At 37.3% G+C, this 22,765-nt stretch overlaps 1 protein-coding gene across 5 annotated transcripts in view; it reads left to right on the plus strand.

Moving 5' to 3' along the window:
- LOC109091011 (PDZ domain-containing protein 2-like) overlaps nucleotides 1-22,765 on the plus strand; it is a 70,213-nt gene that overhangs the window by 4,961 nt on the left and 42,487 nt on the right. For 2 of the 5 annotated variants that reach the window (XM_042724509.1, XM_042724512.1), the window contains exon 2: nucleotides 5,903-6,805. In XM_042724509.1, the coding sequence (XP_042580443.1) occupies nucleotides 6,300-6,805 (506 nt within the window). In that variant the 5' untranslated portion in view covers nucleotides 5,903-6,299. Of the gene's footprint in view, nucleotides 1-4,685; nucleotides 4,803-5,902; nucleotides 6,806-12,685; nucleotides 14,349-21,248; nucleotides 21,964-22,765 lie in introns of those variants that run through there. The other 3 variants (XM_042724511.1, XM_042724513.1, XM_042724514.1) reach the window with 3 other exon arrangements.

A 22,765-nucleotide genomic window follows, 5' to 3' on the forward strand; every position in this document is an offset into this window, starting at 1 on the left:
TTTTTATCTAAACCTTAGGTTTTTTTTTTAATACTGTGAAATATATATATATATATTTGCTGATTTGGTGCTATAATAAGAAATATTTTTATTATTATCAATGTTGAAATCAGTTGTGCAGCTGAATATTTTAATGGAAACCATAATACTTATGTTAAAAATCATATTATTATTATTATTTTTTTTTTTATATTAGTATGTGAAATTAAATGTAACCCTGGACCACAAAAGTCGCACAGGTATATTTGTAGCAATAGCCAACAATACATTATATGGGTCAAAATTATCGATTTTTCTTTTATGCCAAAATCATTAGGATATTAAGTAACGATCATGTTCTATGAAGATATTTTGTAAATTCTGTACCGTAAATATATCAAAACTTAATTGTTGATTATAGCTAAGGACTCCATTTGGACAACTTTAAAGGCGATTTTCAAAATTTTTGATTTTTTTTTTTTTGCACCCTCAGATTCCAGATTTTCAAATAGTTGTATCTCAGCCAAATATAGTCCTATCCTAACAAACCATACACCAATGGAAAGCTTATGTATTCAGGTTTTGTTGTCCAGGGTCACAAATAGCATCCCTGATATACCGATTAATCAACCGATAGTTTTTAAAATGGATATCAGCATCCATTTCTTTTCTCAGTCAAACAGTATACAAGCAGTATGATTGTAGCCACAAGACTTTAGGATGAGTTAAAATGGGGGTTCAGTAATCTGTGGCCATATGGCCTGGAGGAAGGAGGGAGGTGTTGGATAGTTGGGAAAGGGAAATGGGTTGGTAAACAAATACTTCCAACACTCATCAGACAGTAACATTAGCCCTGTTCAAATATTCTGTTTGCCCTGTTGTTGTTTTGGATTTTTTTTCTGCTAAAAATAAATCTTTACTAAAGACCTTAGAGAAAGGTCACACAAATGTGCCGAGTTTACTGAAGTGTTTATGGCGTGACAAACCCGAGTACAGAATTTTAATGGTACCTAATTTAATGAGACTGATAAAACACATGTTGTGTCTGCAAACGGGTGGGCTTTAATGTTATTCTCTCATCTGTTGTTGCTGAGGAGTGTCATACTCTTGTCAGCTGACAGCTGTCTGTTGGTTAAATCATTCTCCTGGAGAATCTAAACTCCTGGAGTGTGTTTTGTGCAGATTTTTATTATTTTGGGGCCCCATGGCTGCTCTTTTGGGCCATGGTGTTTATTAAATGGCTTAATCAGTTGTGTTTGGTTTTCTGGTCAAATTTGATAGTCAGTAATCTGTCTGGAGTACCACAAATGCTTTCTATTACGGATTTAATGAATAAATAAATCAAATGATATTTGCTGCAACTGTCACATTTAATTTGACAATGCAACAGAATAGACTTAAAGCCCCAGCCATTTAGTAATAATGATTGTAATATTATCTTTAATTCTGAAGTTTTTCTTTGTCTGTCATTCAATGTATGTTGTAGACCTCTATTTAGACCATGACTTTTAATAATCAGATGCCTGGAGGAATTAGAAAACTGCATTAAACTTTGTTCTGAAGCAGCTGACTGCTGAAGAAAACAAATAATGAAATGTTTGTAATTGTGATTGAGTGACTGAGTAGCATGAAGCCATTAAAGCCACATTCAGCTTTTGTATAAAGATGCATTCTGTCAGTTGTGGCCTAAAGTGTCAGTAAGATCATGGAAAAGTAATATGCAAGACTTAATCAATAATCCCATTATATAAAAATATTTTAATATATTTTTTTAATATACATATTTTAAAAACATGTATGTATAAAATTTTAAATATAAATAAATATTCTAATTCTATTTTTATTTAATATATTTAATTTAAAATATTTTTCAGAGTTGTAAATAAAACAAAAATTATTGGATATGTTTTAGAAGAAACATCAAAATGATATGCTTAATTTAGTGTTGCTTGCCATTTCTTTGGAATTATTTATGTAATTTACCAGCAATTTCTGAGTGACAATTGTAAAAGTATATCCTACACCAATTTTCTTTTTTACCACTGGATACTCCTCCTCTTCACCTGCATCCCTCCCCCTACATTTTGGTCAGTTGTGGGTAACCCCTCCACCCCCTGTCCAGGATCAGAGCTCCATAACCTGAGGCTACGTTTACACAATGTAGTAAAAAACAGAAACATTTTTCCCTTTCGTTTTTAAAAAGTTTCACGTATACACGACAACGTTTTCAAAATGATCCGCGTTTACACATATCTGCGAAAACGGCTAAAAACGCTGTATTATGTATGCCAGGCCAGTAGTTGGCGCTGTCACCTTGTAAGTAAACAGTACCTGTAGGGATGTGACGATTATATGTTGTATATGATGCGTTTCCACTGCTGATTGTAATATTGGTGAAGTAAATCCACACTTTGCTGAAGAAGCGTTAGCAAACTTTTGAGCAGCAGCAACAGTACCATGTAATCCACCATTGTTGTGTATGTTTGTTCGAGCTTGGCTTTAAAATCAACACATACTGCGCATGTCTACATACCTAACACGTACTACAAAAAAAATAAAACATAAATAACACATACTACGCACGCGCATGACGTCACAGTTTTCAAAGATTCCCGTTTGGGTGTTTACACAGAAACGACAACGGTGGCATTTCACCCGTTTTCAAAAATATTTGTAGTATAAACAAACAGGCAAAACGCATAAAACGTTTCCCGCTTTTGGCTGAAAACGTTGTCGTGTAAACGGCCCCTGAGTAGATTGCCCTTAATGTTATCCTTCTGCATTCACATTATTTACAAACCGCACTGGGCAGATTTCTTCTAGACTCAACCCGCTTCCCTTTCAATGTGCTACGTCTTCTCAAATAAGGATTTTTAAAACGAGTGGTTTAAATGTAGTCTCGGTCACTAATTACTGACCCAGTCGTGTTGTAGACACTTTAAAGCTACAATTTGTCGCTCTATTAACCAGTCTTTTTGGCGATCTGACAGTAGCGTGTGTGAACTAGGGTACAATCACACAACCACACTGTACTTCTAGTGCCTCATTAACTAAAAAAAACATACTTTTAGCATTTCAAATAGTTCAGTCCCATGAATAGATGTTGTTGAGCAAGATCTATTTATTTTGGCAACTCAAATATTTTTTGTCAATAGTGATACCCATTACTTAAGTTATAAAGAATCACATTTGTCAGATCAAAGAAGAGATGAAGTCCACCACATAATCGATGGCTGTAGATTATAAAGCTCTGTCGTGGGCCTGAGGGCAGAGCCTCATGCTGAAGTGAACCCGTTTACGGCTGCTCTCAGCAAGACCTCTGTGATTAGTGGCAGTACGGTGCTTCTTTAGAAAACTCAAGTTAATTCATGTTTCCACAATTGGCATCCAACTTTATTATTTGTCAGTCAGTGTTCTCCGACCGCAGCGTTCATTTCTTGAGATATTCCTCTTTTTTTCAGGAATCACTTAATGGCGTGAGCTTGTTTGATTTGTATGTCAAGTGTGCGTATGTGAATTAAGTAAAGGAAAGTTTCAGGATGAACACATCCACGTCCATGATAAACACTTCTATTAAATGACGAGAGAGCTCAGTAATGTGATCCTAATGGATAAAACAAAGAGGAGTTGAAAGACCACCCTCACAGAGTGACAAATTCTGTTGGACTCTGGAGTTGGAATGCTTCTCTTTGAAATATTCTCTCATTTCTTTTTTTATTATGAATGTATTTACAGAGCTCTGAACTCATTGTTTGGCTAAGCTGGAGAAGTGTTTTGTTCTAGTATAATTGAAACAAAATTATTGTTTTAATTAATCTAAGAGACCCAAGCACAGACTTTAATGGTCAATTAATTATTTATTAGCCATATAAGACATATTTTATCTTTTTCTATTGTTCTTTTTAAAACCTATGCCTCACAGGCCTGATTTTGATTATGCTAAATCTTGTTTGTTTTAATATGAAAGGATGTTTTATTCGAACCATGTGGAACTTACAGTTTTACAGCGATAATAATCCAGTATTGATCGCATTTTTTGTTTTTACTAATGACACGTTTTCCTCGTCACACTATCAAATGCAGTGCTTTTATTATTGTGTCTCTGCAGTGGATAAAACCAAGTACGCCTATAAGGGTGCCTGTGTAATGAATATCAAAGATAAATTGTCCTCTTTAGCTTTAATCCCTCTTTATGGGTCTTTAATATGGGTCAATTCAATGGAGAACACAACAGCTTTCTTTCTTTATCATGAGGCTGTTCATGGGGATGTTGTCGTTGGCAGAAGCTCTTCTCAATGTCAATGGCTTAAGAATGTTTGCAGACAATTTTCTGTCACAGGACTGGGGGAAGTAGCTCCTGATGATTAACATTCATTTTAAAGAAGCATTTCCCCCGAAAAATGAAATTTCCTCAAAATTTGGGGTCATCAAGAATGCAAATTAGCACCAAAATCAGCATATTAACAACCATCTTATCTTATTCAATGTGTGCAAGTGTTTTATATATCTGCATTTGCTTTGTTAAAGAAGTTGTTCTTATGTGAGGAAGAAAAACATCAATAATCATGAATGACATGATGGCAGAAATATAAACACTTGAACTGGTCATTCAGCGACTCAACCAAAGAGAAAATGGGAGGTCATTGTGTTTGTAAGTGGCACAAGGGAGGGGTGAGACTAATCCTATTACATGTGGGTCTTTTCAGAGGGTAAGTCTGGGGTCTGCAGACCTTCTGTGTCACTGTGACAGCACACCACGGCGAGGGGCATAGCCTCTATCTGCTTAAATGGAGTAAGGAATAAATCTCATAAAATGTGAAAAGGTAGGAGGAATATGTTGATAAATGTGTGATATTTTTTCATTTTAAATTAATCTAGTAAATTGTAGGAAACTGTTGTAGCGTACAGTATGTAAGGACATCTCTTAACAGACAAATAAGTGTGTCACATTCCTGTGGAAAGACAAAGCTTCACTGTAATCATGTTTTCATATGTAATATTGTAATTTTGCTTTCGTTGCTCATATCTTCACTGACATGATTGCATATTGCATATCTGGTTGTTGATAGAAATGTTTTAGAATTGCCGTTTATAAATTACATGTGACTTATTGAGGTTAAACTCTTGAAAGGGGTGGGTGGCTTCTGTCTTCTGGTATTGGCTGTCATTTTACTCTTCTAGTCTGATCCATATGACTTGATTGACAGTAGGTTGTATTGTTTATATAGTTGCGCTAAGTGATCTTACAGTTTAATAAAAAAAAATTCCCTCATAATGGACATTAATGTAAAGTTGATATATTGTTACACATAAATGCACGATTTTCTCGCTGAAAGATTTTGATCACACATGGAAGCCCTAGTAGATTGTGTGACGCTCACAGAAGCCAAAATCGTGTTATTTTGAGCAAAACCCCAGAGTAGCAATTTGCTTGTGGTCTTTGTCTACAGCATGTACTTAAATATGCCAGAAATATGGTCTGCAAGTCCAAGAGTTCGAGCTACACCATCACAACATCTGGCTGGCAGCTTCAACGTTTATTGTCAGGTTACATTCCATGAGGTTAAGGTGAATAAGAACTGAAAGGAAGTTTGCTTTTCCTTTTTATCTGCTCACCATGCATTGAATAATCTCAACCACGGTGATTCTGGCCCAACTGAATGTCTGTATAAACAGCCAAATGACACATCTGTAAAAGGCCCATAAGACTATTATTGGAACCTTTTCCAGTTCATGAATTCTGTCAGTCAAATAAAACAGTTGGTATATATAGGAAGCTTTCTTTGTTGCCATACTTAACGCCAATTTCTGTTCCTGTCCGTAGTGTGGTTGAGTAGCAAATGAGCCATGACTGCAGCGCTTCTACATGAGTTCATGCCTGCTGACTTGCTTTGTAATGGCATTTCTATTTATTTTCTTTCAGATTAGGTGGACGTCTGTGGCGCCTATGAGTCAGGATAGATCTCGACTCCCAGCGATCCACTGTTTTCCACTTTAGTGGTATTGGAAATCAGATTTGGCACACACCAAGACGACCCACTAATGGCACAAGTTCACTTGTTACCCGTCAAAGCATAAATGTGCCCTACTTCCTCAATCTCTGCACTTTTCTTTTGTTTCTGTGGATGACATCATGGAGCTCTGTGGTCTAAGTGTATTATCGATGGACGGCAGCGCTCTGGATCTGAAGTCTGCGAGGTCACCATGTCATTTCAAGAGGAATGTGAAGCCATTTTAATGCGTCTGATTGCAGCCACCACTGGAGAGCCTTGACTCAACATGCAGGGGTGGCCCAGGCAGGCCCAGCAGCAACAGCTAGGATGCCTATCACCCAAGAAAATGCCCTGAGCCATCTACCTCTGTTGGAGAACTGGCTCTGGGCACGAGAAAAGGACAGAGATGAGGGCAATGAGCCTCAGATGAGCACAGGCAGTGTTTGCAAGGCTGCCATCCGCAAGCTTGTGGAATACATCCAGCTAAACTTTGCTGAAGTTGAGAGTCCTTTGTACGGTAGCAGCCAATTCAGAGAGGAAATCGATGCTGAGGTGAAAGCGGTCTACCTGAACAAGTCTGAGGAAGATGGACCGGAGTTTGGGCTCAGCTTTGGAAATATTCCCATTTTTGGAGACCCAGAGGGGAAAAAGAAAGGGGTCAGGAGGAGGCGCAGGAAGGGCGATAAAGGCCCTGTCTTGGACGTCGGGTGCATTTGGGTGACTGAAGTGAAAAAGAACAGCCCAGCGGCCCGTTGTGGAGATATCAAACTGCGGGATGAGCTTCTGTCACTGAACGGACAGTTGATGGTTGGGGTCGATGTCACCGGAGCCAGGTAAGATGTCTGGATTTATTTACAGTCATCATATAATGACATGAGCTATATGTCATATTCTGCCTTTTAAAGGGATAATACAGTCAAAAATGAAAATTATGTCATTAGTTACTTATGCTCATGTTGTTCCAAATTTTTTCAGTTTTTCCTTTCATTGAATCTCTCGGTTTTATATGTGAAAAAGTGTGCAGTCACTGTGCACTGAAAGCATCCCTTATTCATCATGTGATGTGAGTGTGCTGGGACATATTAAATGAGACCTCTGTGTTATTTACAACTTAACATCTATTGACATTATATGTGGCATATCTACAGTTCTGTATATGTAGATTTTCTCTCAGTTTGTAAAAACTGATGGTAAATGAGCCTGCTAAGCTTCCATTGTAAAAGTATTACTGAAAATGTTTCTACAAAGTGCATAAATGTTGGTGGTAAGTTAAATTAACCACAGATGAGATGTTTTGCCTGTATATGACTGAACCTGTGTGAAAGACATGGTGACAGCAATGTACATTGCCATATGGAGATCACATCTGTTGAGGTTGTCAAGGTTTTACAGAAGTTTTCAAAAAGTTGACATCAAGTTTCAGAAAATCTGACTTCAAGTCATACTTCAAGAAAAAAAAATTGTAGGTCAAAGGGGTTCAGCACCCCCCCCAAAAAAAAGTTTAGGCACACTTAGTAATGATGCCACTGTTCTGCAAACAAAGGAAGAAACGTTTTTTTTCTCTGAAGTTTAGAAAAGTGAGTGAAATGAGTAAACATTTACATTGTACAAGTTCAATCAGTGGGATGAATGTAAAGTATATAAAACCTTTTTTTGAACAGCTCCTCATCTGACTAGGTGGCAGTTTCTTGTTTAAGTATCCGGGAGATTCACAGCTGGTCAGCAAGAACAGAGTCTCCTGTGTGTTAGTGTTCCTGTGTCCACGTACAGCATGTCAGCATGTGTCCCGCAGTTGACTGTTTTCTGCCCCAGAGCATGGTACTTGGATTTAGGCCAGCGGGTCTTTCCTCATTTGTTTCCTCATGTTGACAGCTCTGACAGACGGCTCCATACTGTATGTTCTTTGGTGTGGACAGTCTCGTGTCTGTCTGTGTTTGGCCTCCATCTGGACCGGCTGACATGCTCAGCTTTCACTGAGACCTCCAAATGTCTGTGTCTAACCAAAACTAAGGATGGACCTGCCCTCTGAAGTTCACCATGCTGCAGTGCCATGCCTTTTTTGCCTTTTCCTTTCTTGGCAAACAGAACCTTGGAAAAATGTGTGACATTACCAGTACTTCTGTGTCCCGTGTCGCCAGTAAGTTTAAAAAACATGTTGGAATGTTTTTGGACCATTTTTCTTCATTTTAAAATACTCTCTGGCTCTCTAAAAAGAACTATTTTAGCTGCTTGTTGTTATTTCCAGACTTCTAATTCATTTTGCAAGCCTTTTTGATTCAGAATGACATTATAATAACATTACAGATAAATTATATTTTCTGTACAACCCTGATTGAATCTTGTATACTTTGGTTATCCTGAAAATCAGCCACTGGCACCATTGACCAGACAGAAATAAATGTGCATCCAAACAACTGTATGGTGGAATCCAGATTTTTTAAAGGGTTAATTCACCCAAAAATAAGATTTAGGCAACATTTTACTCATCCTGATGTCGTTCCAAACCTGTATGACTTTCTTTCTTCTGTGGAACATAAAAGGAGATATTTTGATGATTTTGGTGACCCTTAACTTCCATTGAAAAAAACACTAAGACTATTTTTCTAAATATCTTCGTTTGTATCCACAGAAGAAAAAGTCATTTAGCTTTGGAGCAATGTATGGTGAGTAAATGATGAAAGAAATGTCAATTTTGGGTGAACTGTCCCTTTAAAGCTCTGTGACCAAATTTTAGGGATTTGAAGAAAATTGAAACCAAAACAACTGGTGTAAATATTTTAACTGGTTAAATTAATATTGCACACATATTTATCCATTTGGCTACTACATGTCTTATAAAGCATCAAGTGCGATTAGTATATTTTTCAGATTTCTAGAGTAGAAGTCACATATCCTATACAGTCCTATATATACCCAAGATGAAGTCTGCTTCCTTTGAGTGTTGTGGTCTGTAAGAGTTGAATCCAATGCTGTAACTTGAGCTCTATAATTAGGAGTTGTATTGTGTGACAGATAAATGATAGGAAGTTTTGCAGTGTTCACACAGAATCTGCTTTGGGACAACTGATTCCCGTACGGATGGACGGCAGGATACAGACAGGGAGGAGGTTCCTGGGAGTGGCAAGTGGTTTTGACTAAGAACTGAAGTTGTCTTCACAGACATATCATTTTCTCAAGCTAAAGAAAAGTTGTTGATGTCAAGACGTCCCGGGAAACAACGGCTATATTTCTTCTTGTTATTCTGATATGGGAGCTCAGTCTGTTTCCTGTAAGACCTGCAAGACAAATGAATGCCTGTGGTTCTTAATTTGTAGTTTTTTGTTATGCTAATATATCTGTCTGGGATGATTTGAGATTAGGATAACTTCACTGCTAATTACTGAGGAAAAACTGGCAGGAAAGAATAATGTAAGCTGGTGTGCCTCTGTGTGACAGAATAGCTTACATCTGGGCTAATTTCAAGTCATGTTTTTTTTTAAACAGAACTCTATCCTTGCAGACACAGTGTCACAGAGCAAATCTTTGAGATAAATGTCTTTTTAAGATTTGTGACCATACTGGGTGGTGAGGTAAGATCATCAATTCAGGTAATATTCCAGAAGAATTCATTTTTAGACATTTTTTGCTTCAGAGTGCTATCAAATCTTTACTGAAGACACCACAGACAATTTTTCTAGAGGTCTAGCCTTGCATTAGTTGTTTCCTTCCTCTCTCGTCACACAAACCTTTGGTTAAATATCAGTTAAACAGAGTTTTATGAGTGTACCTCGGGGCTATGTTTGCATTACTCTTGTTTCCTGAATCTGTAAGAGTGCAAACACTGAGAACGGTTTCAGTGGAAGGTCTGCTGTGGAGTGGAGTGGAGTGGAGAGAAAAGGGTTGGACACGGTTCAAAAAGCAATGGACCAAAGCTTTCAAACACAAAAAAGAGACACATAATGGAAACTTTATTTTTCATCAAGTGCTTTTCATGTTAATGATTTCAGTGCAGAATTTCTGGGCCCGAATGCAGCTCACCACAAAAAGCCTCGTCGGTTTAATGTGTCTTCTTGTAATTTTGGTCCCGCTGTATTTTTTTTCCTTTAACAGCCTGGCCCAGCATCTGTCTGTGGGGAGCATGGAAAAAAGCTCAGTGGCACTGCTTCAACCGGCCCATGCAAAGTGTTCTCCATGTGGTCAATGAGAGCGTATCGGAGAAAACAAGGTTAAGAACGATACACTTCACTTGGATTCAGTGCTACAGAGATAGCTGTAAATCTCGAAAGCTAAAATCAGATGATCTGTTTTAATATTAGCTGTATAAATTAATTTAACAGATTTTTCCAGAGATTTAGCAATACAGAAGCCACAAGAATCTGGGAGTCTATAGAACTGAGGTGTGAAGAAATAAAGGATTGCACAGAATGAACATTTTCCCTTTATAACTGTTTTTACAGACATATACTGTGTCAAAGTGATTAACTGTATTAGACTCTCCATCTGTCCTATCAAAACCACAATGAAACATTACACATTTGAGTTTATGAGTCTGCCTAGTCGCTGTCAGTATAAAGATCAAAGCTTTTTAGTCTGTGTTTGCTTTGAATTGATTCTCTGAGTCCTGCATTGGCAGGCCAGCTCTTTGTGGTTGGTTAACTCGCTGCTTGGATGAATGAGAAAAAAGACTGCCATCTTTTCCCTGGCATTAACTATGTCTGAGTTTGCACTTTTCTCATAGGCAAAAGAAAGCTTTGGCTCTTTCGTTTTTAGCAAAGAGATTGGTGCCATGTTCCCACCGTAATGGATATGAGCCTCTTAAATCAGGCACTGTGGTCTGGTTAAAACACACAGTACAAGAATGTTCCTTGATTGAAAATAGCTTGTAATCATCAGATCAAATGTTTTGTTCTCAGTTGCTTCTTAATTATGACCGGAGGACTTCCAAGATTGTGAGCGTGTGAATAAAATATGCATTAGAACCGTTTAAAATGCCAAGGATAGGAATTTAGTCAGACAGTTGGATGAGTCAAATAGCATAAAAACTGACAGCTGTGGTTGCTGTATAAATGTATATTCATATAGTTTGGGACCAGTACGATTTTTAATGTTTTACAAAGAAGTTTCTTGTGCTCATCATGCTTCTAATGTTCATAATTTATTTTTATTCATCAAAGAATCAAAGAAAAACGTATTACAGGTTCCAAAAAATATTAAGCAGCACAACAGTTTCAACACTGTTAATAAATCAGCATATTAGAATGATTTGTGAAGGATCACGTGGCACTGAAGACGGAAGTAATGGCTAATGAAAATTCAGCACTGCGAAATAGGAATAAGTGATATTTTAAAGTATATTAAAATAGGAAACACATATTAGAAATTGCAATAATATTTCAAAATAGTATGTACAGTTGTGCTCATAAATTTACACACCCCTTGCAGAATAATCATATTTGTAGGCCTAATCTTATGAGCACAACTGTGTGTGTACATATAAAGAGAGAGAGAGAGAGAGGCTATTTGCCGCATAACACACCTTCGTTTACCATAATTGGCTTTTTTATCACTTTTAATATACTGATAGCCACCATCATAACATTGGTGGTGGCATGACAGAAAGCCAAATGACGAATCAAAGTTTTAACTGTAGCATTTTTATATTATTTTTCTGTTAAAAAAGTACAGTGTACAAACAGTGTTAAACAGATCTTGAGATGAAAGATGATATTACTCATATCATGTTTATCTGTCTCAAATTCCTAAGTAAACTTGTTTCACTGGAAAAATTAATGTCCATGCATAAACCTTGTGCCATGAGAATAACACTCATGGAACCCCCAGATTTCTGTGGTCACAGATGGGCCTGAGGATTAGCTCTGTGCAATCCGGATATTCAGGTAATACTGTCTGGTTTGTGGAACATACCAGTTTGAAGCCCCACAAATTACATTCCACCATGTCTGGCTCTGTGATTTTCAGTCATGCACATTGTGGCTTTTTTTGTGGAAAGATTTATGAACACACAGGCCCATGCACATACAGGTTGATTTGTGAACACACAGGCCCATGCACATACACATGACAGTGCCTTTTTACGATTTTAATATCTTGGCTTAGTCTGTGGAATTACACAATTGAATTGAAAGTATAGTGAATATATAAGCAGGTCACACATGTCCTATTTAAGATACTACAACATAAGGTTACAGGTTTTCAAATACATTCATGCTTTGAATTTTATTTGAAACCCTTTGTGATTTCAGGTTTTACATGTAGTATTCCTGAGGTGTGATTTCTCAGGACACATAGCAGTAATTTTATATGGTGAAAAAAAAGGCTGTGCAGTTGTTTCTTTGTCCACTAGAGGGCAGTAGAACAAAACTTTCTAGTTATTTCAGATGAGAATCTTTTTCCTTGCACTAAACTGTGCTTATGGTCTGCTGTTATTTATAAACGCATGTAGCTGTACTGTCCTTTAATGCAGGTCTCTGTAGTGCAAAAGTAGAACATCATTGATTTTAACCATATTCCAGCCATAGCTTTGTATTTTACTGTTACTTTTTCTCATCTAATCTGAAATAAAAATCAGTTTTTAATGTGTAAAATAAATTTGAGCACTATGCAGGAACTATGTTTTTGACATATATGTGTATGACTGTTAGAGATAAAAATTGTCATATTTCTGCATTTTCTAGATAAATATAGTCAGATCAGCAACAGCAAAAGATGCAGTGTATTAAATGTTCAAGTCTCTGAATAAGAAAGGCTATAGAGTTCTGTGAATGATGCTACTGTCTTTTGGACGTTTCCCCACAAACCCCTCCGAGTTATGTAAAGAATGTGTGCCAGACTGCTGCCCGCGACCGGATGTCTTTCATAATGAAAACAGGCTTCGGGAGGAAACGCCCAGCCAGTGCAGACTCAGGTGCAGTCCGTTATGAATTATAGTATTTATTTGTTCATTTGATTTATTCATAACCTGGTGGAGGCACCTTTCCCCTCAGCAGTGAATGAAGTGATTTTTCCATCTGTTTTGTTGGAATATTATGATCCTGCCAGGAGGGAGGAAAGTAAAATGAGGTTGCTTTTCCAAATCTGTCTGAATGGATGATCAAAACATTTAAAACTAGTGACTTAATCATAAGGTTCAAGGCAAATGCAAGGTCTGTCAAATCTGTCACCAAACCAGAAAAAGATTTCCTTCCACATTTTCAATATGGATTATCATTTGACAACTAAACAAAACCTAAATTCTTTGTTTAATAACTTCCTGTATTAGTAAACTGTAGTCATTGTATGTCTGTTTCACTTGAACACTTGGGCCAAATACAGGAAATATGTCATGTAAGTAGACAAGTGGCCAAGTGCAAAGACCGCAAGTGTGGGTATTTGGACAAGGCCAAAGTTTCCTGCAGTCATCACCATTACTGAATCTACAGTTAGACGAGTCTTATTCTGAAATGAAAGACTCTTGTGAGCTGGTACTCTTTGTGATTCACAAACACTTGTGAATCATTCAAAGGAGCGATTAACTTTTGTGAAAACTAAAGATTACTGAATTGAACTTTATTTTTGTCTCTGACATGATGATTAAACGTGTTATGTTGAACTTAATGCTCATGAGAATACAATCATACTTGATGATAGCTCATACAAGTTGTTTTGCAATCAGTGGTAATTTATTGAAATTAATTTATAAATCTCATTATTTGGCAACAGCTGATTGTTTGAATTGCACTTCAGATATTTCTACCTCTGATGTTTTCTACTAAAAAAGTATATAATGGAACCCAAACAGAAATGGTTAACATGAATCGGAACCGTCCCTAATCATAGCGCTATCCAAGTGCTGCCTAAGTAGCCTAGGCAGTTGACTAGAATTTGAAACACCGCCGCTGTGGTAACTATTCCTTCTTGTGGCAATGTATCCGAGATTGACTGTGAGCGTCTCTCTTCAGTTGGGAGTTTGAAGAAGGGGCGGGACGATCTGAATAATCTCATAACCGCTGAGGTTCAAGGCGCTGGATGGTGTATAATGGATCCCATACGCGCGTGCAAAGTTTGCGAGCGCCGAACCGAGACGTATTTTCATTTGACAACCTCAAAGCCACGGACACTGTCCGTATCTACGACAGGCTGTCCTGTTGAAAAGAGCAGCCATGGACTTTAATCTAGCGCTGAGTAGATCACATGAAAGGGGCGAGTCGCTGGAGCTGTTAGAAACATTTTCATGAACGTATAGCTAGTGAAGTCGCTCAGGGACTTTATACGGATGATTGCAATGATTATTGAACTCACGGGAGCCCAAACAGCGCGTGCCAGCTGTCTAGAAATGACCCTACTGCAAGAATGATGATGATGATGATGACGATGAAGGGGTGCAAGTGAACGTTTCAGGTACAAAACACGAATTTTCACGTTAAAATGACTGTATTATGCCTGTGTTAGTCTATGCCTATTAAGCTAATTAAATGTTAGATGTAGGCTATGTATATGTTTAAGTGAAGATTTGTGTTTTAAGAGTTTAACTTGATATTTACAGAGTTTTGGAGGAGTAAGAAATAAAAATCTTATACGCTTTTTGTTTCATTGGCTAATAGGTACCAGATAATAATGGCTAATTATATCTAAGGGGTTAATGTCAGTTTCTACAAAATTCAACAGCTTTTTATGCTTCTTATTTTGACAAAAATCTGGGAATCCCTGGTTTGATGCAGAAATGCAGGTGTATGATAAAAATAAGTATGCTTACCTCTACCTTAACCAATTAAATCTGGTTTAATCTCTGCCAGTAGCATTAATTCATGTACTAAATCATGTATTGCTCTTTATTGGCAAAAATAATAAAAATAAATAAATAAACAGTTCTGTTTTGAATCTGGTTTGCTCCTAAAATGGCCCTCTACCACAGTTGTTATGTGTTTAATGTGTTTCCTAACTTATTTTTTTTTTTCAACATACAAAGTGACCGGTATTATCATCATGTAGCTTTGTGGTCTTATCTGAATTCATAGTGGATGAAATTAAAAGGAGACCATCAGCTACTGCAAATGCTGGAAGTGTTCTATTTCTGAGGAAGCACTGTGTAAATAGAGACTATAAATCTACTTATCTCTGAGTCACATAAGCTCCCCAGCAGCACTACACAAAGAGGAATACTCTTATGTCCTCGCATGTCTTAAACTGCTTTCTGAAACTCATTTGACAGGCTCAAATTTATGAATGAACAAAAAGTGCTTTGGTCAACTTATTGCACTGAATATTCCCTCCACAAAATGTGCTGCTGCAGTTCTGCATCTTGAGACTTGAGTAATGTTTACAGAAGGGAATGGGGTTGTACATGCCATATTCTGTGAAATAATCCGACACTTTTCTTTTTTGTTGATGTTCTGTATGAATTATTTTTGCACTGCTTTGAAAGTCAGAATCCCCATGCTGTTTTAAAGCACACTGTTAGGATTTAGTGATGAGTGTATCCCTGAATTCCTTTGAGCCCCCAAAGGGAATACTAGATTTGAGCAGCCAATCAGAACAGGTTTTGTGGTAACTACAGTAAGATCTATTTAAAGCATCGGGTCATGTTTGGGTTGTTTGACTGTCCCAAACAAACAATTTTGTTTTGTTTTGCCTTCAACGATCATGGTTTAGAGATGGATGACCATCTGTCTCTATGATAGCCTAATCTGAGTAAGGGGATATGGTTCCCCATTTCATTATTTTGTATACACTACTGTTCAGAAATAAGAGATTTCTTTCAAAAACATCTATAAAAAAATCTTACGACCTCAAACTATTAAATGATAAACATCTGTGATTTTATGGGCTGTTAAAGGCATTTGACTAGAGACAGACCTTACATAATGGTGATTTGAGGGTTTGATAACAGATCATCATTGAAAACGGGAGTTCCTTTTTTAAATCAATATTCAGAGCTACCAGTATATTAAGCTGTGTCCCAACAAACTAAATCACACACTCCCAATTACACAATATGCAAGAAAAACTGCACACATAGAAGAAATGAGAAGCTGACATCTGTCTCTCCATCTGAGAGCATTCAAATACAGAGCCGCTTGTGGTGGGCTCTATTTCCCCTCTGCAGGCTTGTTCATGGGGAGATTGCTGACTGAGGTTATTACTACAGCTCTCCACCACACTGAGGAATGTCTTTACTACAGTATGTGTGTATGGCTGCCATCTTGTCTCCTTTTGTAACATGGGAGGCTAAACTTGTTTAAAATTAAATCAGGAATTGTTTAGTTATTTTAATGTATAAGCATAAAATATGACAGCAACAGGTGGATCCTCAAATCAGGATTCCTTGTTAATCATTAGAGATGCACCGATAACTTTTTTTTTTTTTCCAGAATTGATCCAATCCGAACCAGCCCAACTAACCGAATGCAGAGTTTGCCTTTTGTGGGGCTTAAGAATAACACCGAATATTACACACAATATTGGTGTTGGTTGGAGTATTGTTTTATTGATGATAGATGATGCAAAGAATGGCAGTATCGGATCCGATACCGATACTGAGTTTCAGATTAGCACATCCCTAGTAAATATTAAATAGAATTTGTCGCTTTAGTATAGGTTTTATGTGAATATGCACAATAGTTGTTGTTTTTTTTGACCTTTAGAAATATTACAGACCCTAAAAAGCATAGCTGTTTCTAGTGTATTGGGGCTGGTGAAAATAGAAGTGTAAATGTCTGTGTCTGGACACTCATTTGAACCGCTTGTGAAAAGCTGGATGACTTGTTTATTTGCCCTTTCGGGATATCATGAGAATATATGGTGCATATTTTAGAGAGTTAGCTTAGATCATATTGTTTGTTTTTCTTAACTCTTCAGTCGGTTTAAACTCTCTAATGTTTCTATTTCCGTGTTTTTCCATCAGAAGTTGGTCACATATTGAACTCTTCTAATCCACATCATTAGCTAATCAGCCCAGCGAGAGCATGATTTTCTTAATTTTCTGGCCAGCATCAGCTCTTAGATTCTCAGTAAAGACCTTTTTTCAGTTGCCCCGGATGAAGCAAGAGGGAAGGAATTTCACACAGTGTTTAAAAGATTATTGTGAATATGGGAAATTTGGGGTCATGCGGAATGAGAGTGGTTTACGATGTCTAAGCCAGAGTTCATTCAGGCTTTGTTTGTGAATGACGTGAATATATTTGAGGGATTTTTTTGTTGACACAACTGTTATATCAACACACTTGAAATTCAGATTATGTAAAGCGTCTACTGTGGTCCATCAAACACTCTGTAGTTGCATTTAACCGTTAAGTTTTTTTTATACAGTGAATACTAAATGACTATGCAAACAAAATATCTAAGACTGCTTTTTAGACAAATGTCACAAAAACGCGCTGGTAAGGTTTTCTGCTTAAAACGATGTCAACATTTTAGGGCCACTGTATGACCTAATGTGATTTATTACAAGAATCAAATGATACTGCACAATGTCTTCCTTGTGTCTTCACAAATAAGCTTTTGGAATGAGATTGTTTGTTAATATAATTGTTTTTTTCAGTATCATAAACTTATTGTGATGTCTGCTGCTTGCGGTAATTTTAAGGCACTGAGCCTAATCTTAATCCTGTTTTTCTAGTGCTTGTTATTAATGTGACTGCTCATTCACATGTTGTTCCCTTCAAGTTAGTCACATGATGCTCTGACAGTTTCTTTTGTTGGTCACCTCTTTATGTCCAATGTAAAATCTGGATCCTAAAGCTAAACCAGCCAAGAACCACTAACGGAGATGCAGTTGGACAGATACTTTTAAAATAGCATTTGAAGAAATGTCAGTGTTTTGGTTCTGACTATATGCTGAGTCAGACCTTTCTATCTTTGATTTTGATGTGTCTTTTGCAGTGAACAGTGGTCTGTGAAAAGTTTCTTTTTCAAAAGAGTTTTAGAGCAATATATAGATCTCAGCTTGGACGTAGAACTTCATAAATCAGAGTTTTTGTTAGGAGCCTTAGCAATCTTCATCAGACCCTACAAACACATGAAATAGTGGAGTTGAATCAGCATCTGGATAGAAGCGCTTGCCGCTTATATAATAATACTTTCAGTCATTGCATAATAATCATTAATATCAGATGTCCATAAACCAGAAATCGGTTTATATAAACTGGCTCCTAGCTCTACTCTTCTTCTCTTTTATGTGGTCACCAATCTGTTTATTGTATTGCCATATCTCATCTTTAAGTTTCATTACACAAATCATGACAAACACTAGACTGTGGGCGTGAAGTGGTAGAACAGTCTTCTCCTTTCTTCTCTCCACCAGACTGATGGAATTCACGCCGTTTGGAAGGAATTCCTAAGTGCATCTGTTTAAAGACTAAAAGCATTATCCTGTCATGGAGCAAATGCTTTACTCCTGTCCTGATGATGACCATGATCAGGGATCTTTGCATTCCTCTCTTGCCCCCTGTAATCCTATGTGGTAATGTGACGAAATATCTTGCGCCTAACCCTCAATGGTATTTCCGTGCGAGTCGTTATGGTTATAGCAAATGAGGTGGAAAAGTATCTAAATCTAACCAAAGAAATGGGATTTCCTTACTTGGCCTGTCACAGTATCAGTTTATTCTTGTGCGTATGCAGGATCCATTGCAACATCTTTATGCACATCTGCAGTTTCTTGGCTCACAGCCATGGGAAAAGACTTTTTAGGAGGTTTCAGCAGTGGATATAAATGGGCGTCTTCCCAACCTGACGTCTGCACCTTCGATACGATTCCCACGTAGGCGCCACTTGAGACGTCTGCTAAATCCAAGATTGCAGAAAAGCAAACATAGTGCTTTGAAGGAAGACGTAGTTCTGTATTATTTAGCCAACACTGTATGGGAAAGGTCTTTGGCATCCTCCAATACATGACAACAAATCAAAGAGAGACTTTGAGGACTTCAAGATCATTTCAGCCGTTCTGCTTAAATTGTGCTTGGCTGGAATAGATGGATTTCCCTACTGCAGCTGTGGTTTAGTCTTAGAGAGGCAATGCAGGCCTGTTGCTGGGTTTCTCTGAGACCCATTAGCTTTTACAGCAGCTTAAATTCCTTGTCGGTGTGCCATAGATGAGATCATGGCTTGTTTTTCTTCTTGTTTGGTCTTTATCAGATGCTGATTTGCATGACAGGTCTTCAGAACGGCAGGTTTTTATCTCATTTTTCAGTTCAGTTGTTTCTCTTGAGCGTAATAATGAACACGTGTCTGCTTCGATGGGACACTGATGTGGGCGATCGCTTGAAAGTGCTCCATCAGTGCATGGCACACACCTGCTGTGAAAAACCACGGCTACAGAGCTTTTTTTTTTAACCATTTATATGCATCCACGTTCCTTCTTTCCTTCAATACCTCCACTGATATACTTTTTTCATCCCCTGCATTTTGTGCTGTGGTTTTCATCCATCATTCTAGTTCTGAGACACAGATGTTAGTTGGCTGGATGTTTGATCAGTGGCTTAAATGAAAGGAGTTTATGGCTTTTGATTGATATGAGGTTGATGAGCGCCATTGTCTTGTTACATCACTTTATTGTGTGGTAATGTAATGTTTATGTTGCCCTCTGCTTATGATCCAGCATGTGTGGGTTGGCAAAGCTTGAGATAAATGGTCTAGCAAAAGTAAGTAATGGCTAGGACTGAACTTACATCATGACATCATGTACATAAATCACGTTTGGAGCTGAATACTCACTCACTGCAGACTTAAGACACTCCTTCTCTTTTATTAAAGAGGCAGTTCACTCTAGAATTAAATATGTCATTATTTATCCTCATGTGGTTCCAAACTCTCTTGACATTCTTCTGTGGAACACAAACTGTGAAATTTAGAATTTTGTTTTCTATATAATAAAAGTCAAATTTAAAAATGATGAAAAAGCACCATTAGAGGCTCAAATGTAGACTATATAGATTCTGAAGTCATACAGTAGCCAAAATTTAATTTGTTATCCATTGAAAATATCTCGGCTGCATCTTACAAATCAAATATTATATGTTAGATTTTATTTAAGTTTGTTCCTCCACGCTTATTTTTCAAACAGGCATGAAATCAAAAATGTACCTCATTTATTTTCTATATCATGTTCTCTTAATCTTGTGAACACTTTATCCATGCAAATGTTTCTTTTTTTGATTTATAGTTTTGGATCAAAATGTCTAGTAAAATGACAAACTTCTCTCTGGTGATGTATGTCGAACTTTTAGTCCTCTTAAACCCCGTGCTCAGTCAAAAACAAACACGCATTGAAATCAGCCTCCATTTTTGAGTGCATCGCCCACATTCAAAAACCGCTGGAAATAACAAAGTCCCTGCCCAACATTTTTTCTTTTTCAAATCTGTTACTGCCGTTATTTCCGTTTCATTGCAACTTCTGATTTTCTAAAGAAAACAATCAGCTTACCCTAAAATATTTTTACCTTGTAAAACCTTTTTTCTGTTTTGGCACAATGTAATCGCAGTTACACAAGGTGCAGTTGTTGGGACATGCACACCAATTGTCCACATGTGACATACTGTATGTAATGTCATCAGTAGCATTGTATAGGTTTTAAGGGCTACAAGTAAGATAATAGCGTTGCAGCATGCAATAAAGCTTTTACGCAGCCGAGCCAGACAAAGTGTCATCTATCTATACCTTTTGGAATGCAGTGTAACTTTTCCAGTCTGCCTTGAGATTGGGACTGTCATCAGAATCCAGGAAAGCAGATTTGGATTTTGCATGTGGCAGATTTGTGCCAAGATAGATTCGGTTGAGTTATGTTGAGATATTTTCTCCGTTTTCCATAGATTTTCTTGTGTGATGATTTTTGTCTCAAGTCCCACAACATTACAAACTTTGTTCTTATCAAAAAGGGAAGCTCATGGAAAACAGATCACGACAGAAATGGGTCAGACACTTTTCATTATCAGCTAGATGACAGAGGGAAAGAAACACCACAATAAAGGAACACTAGAGGCCTGGAGTCCATTGTCTCCAATTGAACGAAAATGAGACCACAGCTGCTTTAAAGCTTCAGACAGTGTGTCAAACCAACAAATTCCAGAGATGTGCTTTTTTTACCTGAAAATGTCTGAAACATCCAAGCTGTCAGAAACTGCATAAAACTGCTGCCTCCTTCTTCTTCAGGGAATTGTGATCTTCATCGACATTTCCTGAACATTCCTTACTTTGTTGTATTTTTAACGTGCCAGTACTTTCAGTCCTTGCATTTTTTGGTTCCAGGAGATCTAATATGACTGCATTTGCATACCGCATTGATCCTGATCTCCAGAGAGGATCAGACCTGAAGCTATCATGGATGTCCGTTATTTAAAAACAGCTCTTGCTAATTTTGTGGATTAATTCATATGGTATACTTGCATGCCGAGGCTCTGTAATCATCTAAAGAACAGGTTGACCTCGCTGTGTCATTAGCAGCTGGCCTGAGTGCAGAATGCATCATTTTTGACAGATGAAACATGACTGCTACTTTAAGTGAGGCATGTCATGAAACATATATTAAGAGGTGAATAATAGCAACATATACTGATAACATTGGATGCACTGTAAAGATGTCAACAAGCAAAAAACAACAAAGACTGTCATTAGACTTATTTTGTAATTGCTCTGTGTCTAAGTATGAGTGTGTTGAGAAATTCTTTTGATGACCAAACTGAAAACATCAGCATGTACTTATGATATTCCATTCATGACACATTTAATCACGGTCTTTCTCTCTAAAACACCTAGTCTCTCTTTCGTTTCTTTCATCTCCTCCATTGTCTGGCTCGCTGTTTAGGGGATGTAAGCAAATGCTTTGTTTTGCACTGACAGTATGGCTAGTCATTGTCATAGAAAGTCCACTCCCCCATGCTATTGTACAGCTGAAAGCTTGGAAAACTAGGGAAACAAATCACTCAGCCACAGTTAATTAGATCTGTGTGCATGTAGTGTTTTCAGTATATTGAAGGACATTCATTTGACCCTGGGACCCTGACATCAGTTAAACTCAAGGTGTGTGTGCTCTTTTGACTTAATATAACATTTCTTAAAGCTAGATGGTTGTTCAGCAGTTTGTCTTTGTATTTATTTGGTCTGCTTTAAAAGGATTGTTGTTATTTATTCGTTGCCATGTCATTTCAAACCTGTACTTTCTTCTACGGAACACAAAATATTTCCATTGTATGGACAAAAAACACTATGACAAATCACAAATATCTTCTTGTATGTTCCATAGTCATACAGGTTTGAAATGATGTGAAGTAGGGATGTCAACGATTAATCGATGATTGATTAATTGTCGATAAGAGATGCAATCGATTAAGGCTGTCGATTGTCGGTTAACCGCTTTAATGTTGGGCTGCCTGCGGCTCATGCGCAGAACACGTGCGAGCGCTGTGTGTGTGATGGTGACGGTATATAAAAGCATCATCATTCATTCACAATGTACAAATTAAGCTTTTAACGTGATTTAAACTTTAAAGTAGCCTACATTAAAATAGAAACAACATAAAAGTTCTTCAACATAAAAAGCATATCATGCGCTTTGCAGGGCTGCGGGACACAGGACAGAAAGGCTATACTATTACTTGTTAATTCGTTCCTACGACTTATTAATTTGTGGCAATTGTCCATGTTTCATTAATTTTTGTTCCCTAAATAACCCATGATTTAACTAAATAAGGGAACAAACTAATAAATCGAACGAATTCCTAATTCATGTAATCTTTAATTTCCCTTCCCATGTTTACCACAGTAAGAGATGCGAAAACAGTGATTAAAAGTGAAAGATAATAAAATAAACCTGCGAAATTAG

Source organism: Cyprinus carpio, chromosome B5, assembly GCF_018340385.1.
Source record: "Cyprinus carpio isolate SPL01 chromosome B5, ASM1834038v1, whole genome shotgun sequence".
NCBI classification, from domain to species: domain Eukaryota; kingdom Metazoa; phylum Chordata; class Actinopteri; order Cypriniformes; family Cyprinidae; genus Cyprinus; species Cyprinus carpio.